At 35.4% G+C, this 15520-nt stretch overlaps 1 protein-coding gene across 6 annotated transcripts in view; it reads left to right on the top strand.

The window, feature by feature from the left end:
- Nucleotides 1-15520, top strand: part of PREPL (prolyl endopeptidase like) — a 58843-nt gene that overhangs the window by 9098 nt on the left and 34225 nt on the right. For 5 of the 6 annotated variants that reach the window (XR_005365819.1, XM_038551175.1, XM_038551173.1 and 2 more), the window contains 4 exons: nt 7112-7234; nt 8712-8778; nt 9380-9586; nt 11160-11295. Coding sequence is in view for 5 of the 6 variants with exons in the window: in XM_038551173.1 (XP_038407101.1) it covers nt 7112-7234; nt 8712-8778; nt 9380-9586; nt 11160-11295 (533 nt within the window). In the remaining variant the exon portion in view is untranslated. The remainder of the gene's footprint in view (nt 1-7111; nt 7235-8711; nt 8779-9379; nt 9587-11159; nt 11296-15520) is intronic. The other variant, XM_038551174.1, reaches the window with a different exon arrangement.

Here is a 15520-nt window from a genome sequence, read left to right as displayed (position 1 = left end):
ATTTCTTTTCTGTAATTTGTGCTACGTCTTTTCACTTTGTCTTTGTTTTGATAGGTTTTTAAATTTTTATGTTTTATGCTTTGTTTCATTCTACTCAGCAATTATTTGTTGAACACTTCCTATACACCATTCTAACAAGTATACAGCAGTGAGCAAAGGAACAAAAATCCCTGCCTTCATGAAGCTTACCATTCTAGTTGAGAGAAGAGAGAACAAAGAAACAAATGAATAAAACAAAGTATGTCAGAAGCAGTAGGTACAGTGAAACTTAAGACAGGGAAAGAATGAAGAGGCCATATTGAAATAAGGATTGTTATTTTAATAGGATGGTCAAAGAAGGCTTGTGAAGGTGACATTTGAGCAATAGCTTGAAGGAGGTGTTTGGGCATAGGGCATAGCAAGTTCTAAGAAAATGAGATAGGAGCAAGCCAATCACATTCAAGCAATATCAAAGAGGCCAATGTGGCTCAGATTAAATGGGTGTGGGAGGAGTATAGTAGTAGATGGGGTCATCAAGGTCATGGAACAAGGATCTTGCAGGCCATTGTAAGGATTTTCGCTTTTCCTCTTCCCCTCGGAGAACTTCGAAGAAGTGATATAATCTGACTTTAGGCTGACTCTAGCTCTTTTGTTGAAAACAGACTATGGAAGACAGCAGAAACAGTATTTGGGCTTTCTTCTTATCCAAAGGAGAAAAGATAACAGTATGAACAGAGTATTACCAGTATAAGAGTAATAAGTGGTCAGATTCTAGGTAGATTTTGAAAGTCAACTTGAAAACATTTGCAGATAACTTGGTTGTATAAAGAGAGAAGACTATGATTTTAAACCTGAGCATCTAGAAGGACAGAATTGTCATTTATCAGGATTAAAGTGATTGAAGAACCAGTTTTGGGGGTGAGAGGGTACGTGGGGAGATTGGAAGTTCTGTTTGGGGCATTTTTTGACATCCTTGTTAGTCCTTCAAGAAGAAATGTTGAGTAGTCAATTTGACAAACAGATTCAACTTGTGCAGTGGAAAGGTTCAGGGTAAAGCTATAAATTTGGGAGTCCTCAGCCTATAAAGAGCATTTAAGGTCATGAGGCTGGATGAGATCACCAAGGGAATTCAGGCAGATTGTAGATGAAGAAGTGGTCCAGGCCATGCAGATGTTAAGCCAGAGCATTTATATATTTTTTAAAGATTTGATTTACTTATTCATGAGAGACGGAGAGAGAGACACACACAGACACAGGCAGAGGAATAAGCAGGCTCCGTGCAGGGAGTCTGACATGGGAATCCCCATCTCCAGGACCACACCCTGGTCTGAATGCGGTTCTAAACCTCTGAGCCACCCGGACTGCCCAAGACGCCAGGGAATTTATTTATTTTTTTTTATTTTTATTTATTTATGATAGTCACACAGAGAGAGAGAGAGGCAGAGGGAGAAGCAGGCTCCATGCACTGGGAGCCCGACGTGGGATTCGATCCCGGGACTCCAGGATTGCGCCCTGGGCCAAAGGCAGGCGCTAAACCACTGCGCCACCCAGGGATCCCGACGCCAGGGAATTTAATAGGAACCAGTTAAAGAGACTAAGTAGGGCTAGTGAGCTAGGAAAACAATAAGCATGAGGTGTCCTGGAAGTCAAGTGGAGAAAAGTGTTCTCAGGAGGAAGTGATCAACTGTGTCATGATGTTTATAGGTCAAGTAATATCAATACTTGGAATAACATTTGTATTTTGTAGTGCTGTGGCCGTCAGTGACCTTGACAAGAGCAGTCAATGGAATGAGAAGGGCAGAAATCTTAGGCTCAAGAAAAGGGAGGAAAGGAATTTGAAGCAGGGGGCATAGGAAGCAATTACTTACCTTCATTTAACAATCACTTTTGAATAATGAAACAGCAAATATAGCTAGATTTTTTAATTAATTTATTTATTTATTTATGAAAGACACACACACAGAAAGAAAGAGAGAGGCAGAGACACAGGCAGAGGGAGAAGCAGGCTCCCTGCAAGGAGCCTGATGTGGGACTGGATCCCAGATTCTGGGATCATGCCCTGAGCCCAGGGCAGACGCTCAACTGCTGAGCCACTCAGGCGTCCCTGTAACTAGATATTTTAAGTGATTATAATTAAGGTTACTGAGAAGAATTTCACAGATGCTAAATAAGATGTGTACTAATATGAATGCACTTCAGGTGTATTAATTACAGATTTAGTACATTCCTGTGTAAAAACAAACCTTTTATCAAGTCAACGTAGTTCCCAATTTCTCTAAATTCTCTATTCCTAATTTAAGGTTTTATCCTTTTTTAAAGTTGATTATTTTCTGCTTTTTCCTGCATTTATGGAAATGGCCTGAAGACTTACCTCCTTTATTTGTGTTAGATGACATTAGATTTTTCTAATGATGAATCCTCCTTTTATTAAGATATATCCTATTTGGTCACATAAGGTTTTATTATTGTTGTTACTATTTTTTGTTTTGTGTGTTTTAAAAATACATTGATTCATTGTATTTTATTTTGGTGGGTTTTTTTAGTCCGTATTTTACAGTAAGACATTTTTTTTCTTTGCATATGAGAAGATTATCTGTTCCTTGAAGATTTAAGAAAGCTACCTTGGAAAGCATCTGGGTTTGGTTCCTCTTCTAAAAAGAGAACACTTGGGGATCCCTGAGTGTCTCAGTGGTTCGGCACCTGCCTTTGGCCCAGGGCACGATCCTGGAGTCCCGGGAATGAGTCCCACATTGGGCCCCTGGCATGGAGCCTGCTTCTCCTTCCTCCTGTGTCTCTGCCTCTCTATGTCTATCATAAATCAATCAATCAATCTTTTAATAAATAAATAAATAAAAAGAGAACACTTAATTACCAGCTTAAGTTCTTTGATAGTTATTGGTGTATAAAGCTGTTCTGTTTTTGGTTTTTGTTTTTTTGTTTTGGTTTTTGTTTTGTTTTTTTTTTAGATTTTATTTATTTATTCATGAGAGACACAGAGAGAGAGAGACAGGCAGAGGGAGAAGCAGGCTCCATGTAGGGACCCTGACGTGGGACTTGATCCCCAGCCTCCAGGATCAGGCCCTGGGCTGAAGGTGGCACTAAACCCTTGAGCCACCCGGGCTGCCCTGCTGTTCTGTTTTTTTATCTGTTTTGGTAATTCATTTATTTTCTAGAAAACATTCATTTTATCTGTGTTTTCAAATGTATAGGATAAAGATTTTTATTGTGGTTTTTTTTAATCTGTTATATCTGTAGTTATGCCATCTTATTCATTTCTAATATTCTTTTCCTAATTGCTTTCGCTCTACATGTCTTTTTTTAGTACGTTTTTCAGAGGACAACTTTTTTTAAATATAAAATAAAGCAACCAGCTTTTTATTGATCTTCTCTAGTTTATCAATTTCATTGAAACAACTTTATTCTGTTTCTCTATTCCCCTTTAGGTTTACTCTCTCTTAAGTTGAAATGCTTCGTGTTGCATTTCACGAGACTTTTATTTTTTTATTTTATTTTTTTTAAGATTTTATTTATTTATTCATGAGAGACACACAGAGAGAGAGAGAGAGAGAGAGAGAGGGGCAGAGACACAGGCAGAGGGAGAAGCAGGCTCCATGCAGGGAGCCCGATGTGGGACTCGATCCTGGGTCTCCAGGATCGCGCCCTGGGCTGAAGGTGGTGCTAAACCACTGAGCCACCCGGGCTGCCCTAATAAGACTTTTAATGTCAGTTTGTCCCATTATTAATGATGTTAAGGTTGATAATTTTGGTTAAGGTGATAATTGCTAGTTCTCTCCATAATTAAGGGGGCCTTATTCTCTTTGAAGTTACTAAGTAATCCATAGGGTAGTACTTGGTGCTGAATGAGCATTGGGTTACCCAACATCATTTCACCTAATAAGCTTAACAACCATTAATGATCTTTACCCTAATCAGTTGTTACACTGGTGTTGCTAATGATTTTCTAATTATTTCTACATTTATTAGCTGATACTATTTTGTAAAGAGAGTTTTCTTTTTTCTAATTTGGTGTATTTGGGAGTTTTTTGTTGTTTGTTTTGACTTGTTTTCAAATTACGATTTTTCCTATTTTTCAGGGTAATAACAGTCAAAATCATTATTCTTTTTGATGCTCAAATTTTCCCCAAATGTAGGAACCTTTACAAACTGGACGTTTTAACACATCTCCATTAAGCTTTGGGTATTTCTTTGCTTTCTCACATGCTTATTTTTAACTCTCCTGCCCTGGTCATGGAATTAGCCATTTATTAATGGTACTGTCTTGACCAAAAACTGTCCAGTGTGTTTCTCCAGTGTGCAATTTTTCTGCCTTTAGAATTCATTGTTCCCAGGGACACCTGGGTGGCTCAGTGGTTGAGCATCTGCCTTCGGCTCGGGTTGTGATCCCATGGTCCTGGGATCGAGTTCTGCATCAGGCTCCCTACAAGGAGCCTGCTTCTCTTTCTGCCTCTTGTCTGTGTCTCTCATTAATAAATAAAATCTTAAAAGAAAATTTGTGGTTGCCATAATGAAAGGTACATATTTCATCCTCCTGTTTCATAAGTTTCATTATTAAAATGGTTTTATGGTATGTCACCTCAAAAGTGGGAAAGAGTACCTTTTTCCACTAATGGAGTGATACTTTTCATATAACCTTAAAATTTTAAGTTAGAGTGATCCTCACCTCAGCTTCATTAGGAGTAGTATATGCCCTTCAAACCAGTAGACTATTAATATATTAAGATACTTGGCTAACATGGATAGGTTTAGCTGTATACTCTAAAGATGATGCTAACTGGCATTGTAAAACACCCAATGGGAGTTGTTGGGACAGGATTAAAACCAAAAACAACTTGGATGTTGAATATTTTAGATTTATGAATATTATATAAAATTGGAATTTATTTAAATAACTTGGATTTATGAATATTATATAATATCTCAGTTTTCCTGGGAGTAATTCCTTTTGAGGAAATATTTCAGATGATAATAGCTCTGAATTCTACTTTCATTTTATTAAGGCAGTTCTACTTCCATTTAATTGCTTACAGGGTTGTTTTGGTTTTGTGTTTTTTTTTTTTCTTTTTTTTTTTTTTTTTGAAGATTTTATGTATTCATGAGATCCACAGAGAGGCAGAGACACAGGCAGAGGGGAAGCAGGCTCCATGCAGGGATCCCGAAGTGGGATTTGATCCTGGGTCTCCAGGATCGCATCCTGGGCTGAAGGCAGCGCTAAACCGCTGAGCCACCCAGGCTGCCCATGGTTTTGGTTTAGATAAGCTCAGTTTATTGAAAATTTTGACCCAGAAAAAGGTTAAGGAAGTAAAATTAATTTTACTAAGTGGACAGGTATTCTCAGTTCTGTTGCCTTTAGCCCTACTTTAGCCATGGTTCGATAAGAATGAGGATTTTTTAAAAAGAAGAAGAATGGTTATTAAAAGTATCAGGAAAAAAATAAAAATAAAAATATCAGGGCCCAGCTCCCTGACACAGAATGTGTTAGAAACTGCAAGGTAGAAAGAGGTACTCTTGTTAGCTATTCTGACTTTACTTCAAAAGTTATAGTAGAATTACAGAAAAAATAACGTTATCTCAAAATGAAATAGCAATTCCTATTGCTAATTTAAAGGTTCAGGATAGATTTCTAGTGACCTTCTAATTTATGTTTCAGATGATAATAGGAAATTATTGATATAGATACTTCACCGCACTATGCTAGAGATCAACTCTAGATTTTGTGAAAATGCTAAAAAATAAATGAAAATCATATGAGCCTCTTCTATTTGGATTTCAAGTAGTTACTCAAGCGTATTAAGTATATGACTGAAGTATACACTGAATGACTTAGTCTCCCATAACAGCAATTGTTCTTAAGTGGAATCTAATCCAAATCATAAAGCATCTCCAAAAAAGTCCAAAGGAAAAATACTGAAAATTATTGTTTTTCCATTTAATTTGTTTTGGTGATACTTGTTTTATTCTTGTGTTTAATTTTAGATTGTAAGCTCTTTGTGATGTAAACTATATTTATAGCTTACATTCTCTAGTGTTTAAAGTCATGGATACACTTGTGCAATAAATATTTACCAGCTGTTAGAGGTCCTTACTAAGGCTTAGTGCCCCTCTGGCACAAATCACTGTACAGTTGTTGTCTTTGGCAGAAAGCTGATGTTGAAAATCTTGGCTAGAATGCTTTTGCTTAACCAAGACAAACCTCTGAAGTGTTGAATTAGTGAATATTTTTTTATTTGATAACAGGTTTTTGCGATATCCAAATTTTAATAATTCATGTGGAATTTACATGCTCACCACAGGTCACCTAAAGCTCTTAGCTTATTACATATTTCCAATAAGACATTGAATGCTTCTTTAGCTTTAATCTGTATCTCTGTTCATGTTCATTAATTGTCCATTATTTTTTCTTCTTTTTATAAGCAAACATGTTTTTTTCTTAAACTTAAGAAGAAGCTCTGTTTTACACAGCATTAATTAACCTTTTGATCTGATAAACAGTTCTATATGTGGGATTCCTTCTCCCCACATGAGAAGAAAATTATGGCTAATGAAGATCTTTAAAAAGACACATTTCTAAAAATATTAACTAATTAATTAATTAATTAAAAGACACATTTCTTGTAATTCTTACTGTGAATAAAATGTTGAACATTTATTAATAAAGATAATGTCTTCCTCTCTTTTTGAAATTTCCTTCCTTTTTAAGATATTGTAATACTTTGTATAACTCGGTAAACACTTTTTTCCTACCTCTTACCCCTGACTATTAAATATGTAAACATCCTTTCCTTTACTGCTTAATTTTGTATACACTTCTCTTATAGTATTTCTAAACATTCTCCAGTGCTTCTTAGTGCTTCAGCATGGTAACGACTTACCCATTTAAATTAGTATAGCCATCAGGTGTCCACCTTATTTCGTCTACATTTTTAAATGAAAAAGAGATTATTTATTGAGCTTAAGAAACAGCATTTAAGATCCTTGAACTGAATACTACTTCATAGGTATAGACCAACATGGTAGTACTTGCAAGAAAAGGAAATAAGGATGATCTCTAAAAAGCAAAGGTTTTTCTCTCTAGTTTGAGATGTTATGATCATACCACTAAAACTCTTTCCAGGATTTTCTGCCTATTAAACAAGAAAACGAAAAACCACTTTCAGAAAACATGGATGCCTTTGAAAAAGTGAGAACAAAATTAGAAACACAGCCACAAGAAGAATATGAAATCATCAATGCAGAGGTAGGATATCTTAATGTCTTTTTTTTTTTTTAAATCTGGTTTTACCAATCAAGATGCAAATGTGATTCTAGACATAATCCCAAATCAAAATTAAACTGCTTTAGTCTTTATACTGAAAAATTTAAACAACAAGGAATAAACAGTGCAATTTTTAAAACTGAAGATCAAAATTAATTTCTGTGTTAATTCTGGTTTTGGGGAACAGCCAATTCTGTATTTTTTTTTATTTTTTATTTTTATTTTTTTTCAATTTTTTTTCAATTCTGTTTTTAAATGTTTTAAATAATTCCAAGGAGATGTTCATATGAAACCATCATTCTTTTTTATTATTTGAAAAGATTTGATTGCTCTGTCTACACTTTTTTTTTTTTAATAAAAGGAAATTCACTTCAAGTAGTGTAATATCTTGAGAGCCAAATATTTGACCACTTACTGGTGTTACCACAGTCATAAATATCGAGTTGAAACAGACTGAACATTCATGTTGCAAATTTTTCAGTAAGACTGGAAAATAGAATCACAGCTTATAAATGAAAATCACATTCATAGTATAATGGAAATAACAGTAGGTTAAGAATTAGGAATTCCAGATTGAAAATAAGCCATTAGCTAGCAGGTAATAAGTGTGTCTTAGGCTACATGAAGTCCTATCAATCAATCAATTGTATTTAACATGTAGGTATTAGACAAGAGCACTATTAATATATTGGGTAATATTCTCTCAACCTCAAGTTGTCTATATCTGTAACCCAATTTATGTCAACCCATTAGATGCATTGTATAAAATCAAATTGATGGGCTCCTGGGTGGTGTGGTTGCCTGGGTGTTGGACTCTTGGTTTTGGCTCAGGTCATAATCTCAGCTGTGGCATAGAGCCCCTTGTCATTGAAGAGTCTGCTTGAAACTCTCCCTCTGCCCCCTCCTTCTGCTTACTTACTTGCTCTCTCTTATTCTTGAATAATCTTTTAAAAAAATCAAATTGAAACCATTTACAGTTGGTGGTGAGTGCATATTTTAGAAGAAAGAATCTCAGCAAGTTATTGGCTGGGTTTTCAGACTAACCTGAACCACTGTTTTCTTCATCTGCCTCATTTTGTATTACCTTAAAGATGCCGTTGAATCTTTTGTTAACTGAGCCCCACCAAAGGGATGTCACATACTCCCAAAATACAGCTAAAGCGGTTTGTACCATCATAAGAACCGAAACAGATTTTGTTATGCCTTCTCTTTGTTGCCTCTTATATTTATATATTAGAAACTCCTTCACTAATTGTGAATGTATGAAAACCAGATCTTAATTACTGTGTTGTAAAAAGTGATCCATTTTCTATTTTTTTATGTGTTCATTTGTAGACTTCATTAGGTCTGCTTTTTATGAAAGATCTCATTTCTTCTTCATCCTAAATGGTCAGACCACTAAACAATTAATTAAATTGTGTTTAAATTATTATTAAACCATTTATTTGTTTTTTGTCAGGTTAAACATGGTGGTTTCGTTTATTATCAAGAAGGTTGCTGCTTGGTTCGTTCCAAAGATGAAGAAGGTACACCATAGTTTTTCCTTTTTTCCTAAAGTGTTCTGATTTTTCATATTTCACATTTTTCGTAGGAAATTTGATAGTGATTTCTCAAAGGCATAGGAAATATATTTTAGATTATTTCTACTTTAAAAAAATGATTAGTTAATATCAGGGTTTGTTCAAGGTACAGTTAACAGCTATACCTAAAAGCTTTGGAGGGGAGAATGGAGGTTGTTTTGTTTTGTTTTGTTTTGTTTTTTTACCATCTCTAATATCCTATATTATACTATACTGGACATTTTACATGGATTATTCAATGTTATTACATTCTGTTAACTTTCTAGTTCAATGTTATTATATTCTGTTAACTTTCTAGTTTCTCCATAGTCTATAGGTACTAGACTATATCTGTCAAATAATAACACATAGGCTGATGCATAGATTAATATTGAATAACATAGGCTAATATTAAATAAGAAATATCAGATTCTTGATTTCAAGCTGGTATCAGAGCTGAAGGAAGCCAGAATGTAGCCTCTTATAGAAGGGGAATGCAAATTCAAATTTAAAGATTTTTTTAAGTACATCTTGTGGAGTTATCACTTTCATATTTTTCTCTATGCAGCAGATAATGATAATTATGAAGTCTTATTCAATTTGGAGGAACTTAAATTAGATCAGCCCTTCATTGATTGTATCAGAGTTGCTCCTGATGAAAAATATGTAGCTGCTAAGATAAGAACTGAAGATTCTGAAGCATCTACCTGTATAGTTGTGAAGCTCAGTGATCAGCCTGTAATGGAAGCTTCTTTCCCAAATGTGTCCAGTTTTGGTAAGCCATCAAACAAAACAGTCTTCTGTGTTAGGCAACTATAAGAGACTTGTCTATACCTTTGAAACATTTTTATTTGTCCATATGAATGAGAAGGTGAATGCCTAATCCTTTTATTCCTATGGACTCCATAGCTTCCTATCTATCTCTTATTCGGGAGACTTTCCCTTTAATTATACATCCAAATTCATGTTCATGTTTTTTAAAATATTACAGCCAGAATCCAAGCTGTACAGCTTTGATGTATCAATAATTCTTTGCAAATTTACCATTCAGACACCTTTTTGCATACAAATTGTATTTTGTGTGTTACTCAACTTTAAATTTAGGTTTTTTTTTTTTGTTTTTTTTTTTTTTAATTTCACGTCATCTTCTCAAGCCATTAGAGCAGATTGCCCAGAGTTACTACCAACAAACTTTGGAACATGTTGAACTTATTCATCAGTAGAAGTTGTGATATTTTGACTAAGAGAATCAACTTTAAATTTTCTTTTATCGGGACGCCTGTGTGGCTCAGCATTTGAGCATCTGCCTTCGGTTCAGGGTGTGATCCCGGAGCCCCTGGATCGAGTCCCGCATCGGGGCTCTCCTCAAGGAGCCTGCTTCTCCCTCTGCCTATGTCTCTGGCTCTCCCTCTTTGTGTCTCTCATGAATAAATAAATAAAATCTTATAAAAAATAAATAAATTTTCTTTTATCACTGAGTGATACATATGTTCATAGTTTGTTTCCGTTTTCATTTTCTGCCTAATTTTCTCCATTGTTTAATAATTAAGCACTTTTGCAGTGAATTGAAATTATAGTCTAATTGATTCTGAAACCTACTTTTGGTGGAGAGGGGGGAGGACATGGAGAGGGAGGTACGGAGGGAGAGGGATAGAGTATCTTAAGCAAGCTTCACGCCCCGTACCAAGCCCCACTTGTGGCTCAATCTCATGACCCCAAAATCATGACCTGAGCCAAAATCAAGAGTTGGATGCGTAACAGACTGAGCCATCCAGGTGCCCCCTGAAACATAAATTTTGTACATTTTAATCTCTCTCAAATCACGATGCACATTATACAGTGCTGTCTTATACAGTCACTGTCAGCCAGGTGGCAGTCATGATGTAATCGTGTGAAAACTTCTATTGACAGTTTCTGGTAAGATCAAGAAAACTCCAGCATTAAAATGTATTGGTAGTTTGAGATATCCTGTGGATTGAGGGAAGACAGAAAAGATTTAGGCATGAGAGAAAGTGATCCAGTGTTTCTTCAGACTTAAAGATTGTAGATGTAAACATAGTTCATTTCCTGTAAGCATGACTCTGACTGAACATTCCAATTCTTAATTAGAAACCTGAGAATGAGAACTGCTTGAAACCTTGGACTTGATGTAGCAACATTTTATTCTCCAAAAAAGCTGACTTCTACATAACATTGGTTAGATCTGATCAAACCAGTGTTTGATTTACATTTCCAGGGATGAGCTTACACATCTCTTCTTTGGTGGCACTCAAGTTTGAATGTGTTGTGCCCTATTTTTCAACTGCAAGTAATATATAATCTATAATTCTTTAATTATTTTCTTTCAGAATGGGTAAAGGATGAAGAAGAGGAAGATGTTTTATTCTACACCTTCCAGAGGAACCTTCGCTGTCATGATGTATATCGGGCAACTTTTGGTGATAACAAACGTAATGAACGTTTTTACACAGAAAAGGACCCAAGGTACTAGGATAATGCAATTAAATCTTTTTCTCCAGAGTTTTTCTCCAGTTATCTAAAGTGCTATTCTTAGTTGACATAAAATATTGATTTCAGCTAGAACCAGGTGTAATAGGTTAAGATGAGCATAATCATTCATTTATTAGTTGTTTGGATTCAAAATTGGAATCTCGTTATATTCATTCTCCACAGTGAACACAAATACACTATTAGACTGCAAAGACTAAGTTGCTAACATTCTCTGTAGACTGACATATGAAAAGAGTTGTTAATTAAATCTTTAATAGGGTTGCCATACTACATTTCTGAATCTTTTATAGGCCATAGGTAGAATAACATGGTGTCAGTTACAAAGAATTCACTACTCATTTCATATAGATTATCTACCTTTTAAATTGTTGTACTTTGAGCTGTGGTATCCACTGCTCTTTAAATTTCACTCTCCCCAGTATTTTGGTAATTCCTCTTTACTTCCTTATTATCTAGGACTCGTGTCCCATATTACCGTTTAGCAGGCTTGGGAGGAAATGACAGTAAGTTTATCTGGCAAAATCCCTTGACTCTTACCCAGATAAACTTTTCCAAATGATTTATGAGAAATTTTTCCTTAACACCAGGGTCCTGTCACCATATATGTTATTTAACAGTAAAGCTTGGACAATGAGCAGATTTTATATTTTTCTTTTTTTTTTTTTTTTTTTAAGATTTTATTTATTCATGAGAGGCACACAGAGAGAGAGAGACAGAGGCAGAGGGAGAAGCAGGCTCCATGCAGGGAGCCCAACATGGGACTCGATCTCGGGACTCCAGGATCACACCCTGGGCCAAAGGCAGGCGCTAAACCACTGAGCCACCCAGGCGTCACTGAGCAGATTTTATAAGGAAAAAAATGACATCTATGTCAGTAGAGTTAATAGTCAGAATTAACTCATTTCATGAAATTTCTCATCATTTCATGAAATTTCAGAACTGATAAGGATCTTAATGAAAATCTTATATAGCCCCTAGCCCCCTAGTTTTTATTAAGAATTTGAGGTCTAGAGAAATTCTATTATTCCAGACCGTAGAACTAACATTCTTGGACTAGTAATGCTGTCATTGCTTTTTTAATTTTTTTCCTTCTCTGATAATGATTGTTTTTGAGAAATTATCAGAACAATTCATATGATTCCACTATTTTATGTATCGTCTTTCAAGGATATCTTTTGGAGACGTGACAGTTTAAGCTAGTAATGTATTCTGTTATATCAATAACTTAGGACTACAGACCATTTGCCATCTTGTGAATGAAGCTCAGAATGAACACAGCAAGCTATATCCTTGAATAAGATACTTGTTTTCCATATATTGTTACCCATCTAATTTCTAAGAGAAAAGTGGAAAAAAAAGTGGAAACTACTTGGTTTGTACATGCTTTTCTGCCCCTTAAGGAGCTAACCAGTTATGGGTAAGCCTCATTTGACATTCAGAACCCTGATCTACAACACAAACGAGTCTATAGATTCTTAACACTTTATAATCCCCAAATCCAGAGGGGAGGACCAAAAGGGAAAAGCAGAATACCCAAAGCGAAAATATAAAGGTCTTCAAAGAACTTGTAAAACACAGAGTTGCTACTTTACTGTGTTTGCTTTGATCCTTTTCTGTTCTCATAAGTAAAGTTTACCAAAGTATGTAATTTCCATTTACCTGCCCTTGGTGGTCCAGTTTTGGGTACCTGATTTTTTAAAAGGTATTGTCATGAATTTGCCAAAAAAGAACTCTTAAGCAACCACATTTATCTGCTTTGTTTCCAAGTGTTTGAGTAAATTTGGAAATATTTCCAGAGCCATTTAATTCACACATTCTAGGGAGAGCAGAACTATATAGATTCTAAAGGGAAAGATCGGAACAAAATTAGAAAACCTTTTTCAGTCACTGAAAAACACCTCCCTCACCACCACCAAAAACTATTACTGGTACAAATGCTGTTCACTATAGATTTACAGTTTCGTTCATCACTAGAAGCCAGAACAGAGCTAAGTTGAAAAAGCCCTGGGAGGTTACTGAAACTGCCCTGGTCATTTTTTTCTTTTTTTTTTAAAGATGGGTCTTTTTTTTTTCTTTTTTTTTTTTTTAAGATTTTATTTATTTATTTATTCATAGACACAGAGAGAGAGGCAGAGACACAGGCAGAAGGAGAGGGAGAAGCAGGCTCCATGCAGGGAGCCCGATGTGGGACTCGATCCCAGGTCTCTAGGATCACACCCCAGGCTGCAGGCGGCGCCAAACCATTGTGCCACCGGGGCTGCCCCTGCCCTGGTCATTGAATGAAGACTGGGGGTCCAAACCCCAAAGATCCCAATGAGGACAAGTCAGGGCAGTGCTAAACAGTTATGTCTTAGAAATTTCAAGTAAAAGGGATTTTAGAGGTAGACCTTTAATTTTTTTTTTTTTTTAAGATTTTATTTATTTTTACCAAAGAGAGTATGCACACAAGCATGGCGGGGGGGGGGGGGGGTGCTGACAGCAGATGGAGAAGCAGACTCCTCGCCAGGCAAGGAGCTTGATATGGGACTCAATCCCAGGACCCTGGAATCATGACCAGAACTGAAGGCAGATGCTTAGCCAATTGAGCCACCCAAGCACCCTGAGAAATAGACCTTTAACTACTTTTAGAAAGTAGTTTTTTGAAATCTAGAGACAGTTAAAGATTTACATGAAATTATACAGTTGATTAGGTAAAAAACCAGACTCCTGCATCTTCTAGTACTTGATACTGCCCTTCCTTTGCAGTAGAACCTAAATTCTTGAGTGAAAAATGAAATTAGCCTGGAATGTCCCCTTTTCCTCTACGTGGTAGATGGTTCTAGCCTTATTTCTTACACAGATTGTTTGATCTTGGACAAGCCATTTCTTGCTCAGTTTCTGTACCCTTGGTAATTACTTTACCTAGGTCATGCTTGGGATTTGGATAATGACACTCACATATTGATTCCAAAAGTCTTTCTGGTTTATTTTGTGCTTCTGTGTTTCTTCCATACCTATACCTATCTTTAAATTATTTATGCAAATTAAAAAACTTTGCAAATCATTTCAGACTCATCACTTAACATAGCCAATAATACTGCAGAATGGGAAATTAGAGTTTGCTACCCATGCAGGCATAACGGTCACAACCAGTGTAATTAATAAAAAGACATGTTTGCTTATTAAAATTGAAATTGATTTTGTGTACTACAGCATGGTCCCTATATGTAATTTCATAAAAACAACCTAGAACTGCTAGATTATGAACAGAGACTTAGTCACTTTTACCTTTGTGTCTTTATTGATAACTAGAATTCTAGGCCTGTATTATTGCCATTCATTGAGCCCATTGAGTAAATGGTGCACTTAGGTCAGTTTCTCTTTTTCAAGCTAAAATCTGAGTTCAGTGATGACTGTGAGTACCTTTTAACCATTGGATTCTTAGCAGTATAAAGCAGAATTTAAAGTGTATGTGACCTTGTGGTAAACATAGAATAACATAAACTTATCAAATCACTGTTGTACACCTGAAACTAATGTAACATTGTACATCACCTATACTCAAAAAAAAAAGTATGTGTTGCTACTAAATCATAAATTAAAATTAATTCAAAAATACCGTACTAGGTGAGAAAAATGAATAGTATGATATCAACTTATTTTTAACACTAGGCAGAATTATTTTCATGATCAGGCAAAATATATTTCAAGTTTAAAAATAAGTATCAGAAAAAAAATAATAAGTATCAGGGCAACCCAGGTGGCTCAGCGATTTAGCGCTGACTTCAGCCCAGGGCATGATCCTGGAGACCCAGGATCGAGTCCTGCATCGGGCTCCCTGCATTGAGCCTGTTTCTCCCTCTGCCTGTGTCTCTGCCTCTCTCTTTCTCTCTGTGTCTCTCATGAATAGATAAATAAAATCTTTTATATGTATATATATAGATTTTATTTTTATATATAAATATAAAAATATATATTTCTATATATATATATATAGAAATAGAAATAAATAGGAGAATGAATTGGCCTTAGTTCTTTACATTCCTTGTCTTTTCCTTGAATTAAAAGTTCTTTTATATCATTCTATAACTTGTTTTGTTATGCACACATTTTTTTTAAAGTTTTACTTTTTTCAGCTTTATTGAAATGTAATTAACATATAAGACAATTTGAAGGTATATGTGGTGATTTGATACATATACCTATTACAAAATGATTA

The sequence above is a fragment of the Canis lupus genome, chromosome 10, assembly GCF_011100685.1.
Source record: "Canis lupus familiaris isolate Mischka breed German Shepherd chromosome 10, alternate assembly UU_Cfam_GSD_1.0, whole genome shotgun sequence".
NCBI lineage: Eukaryota > Metazoa > Chordata > Mammalia > Carnivora > Canidae > Canis > Canis lupus.
This window is presented reverse-complemented; position numbering and strand designations above follow the sequence as displayed.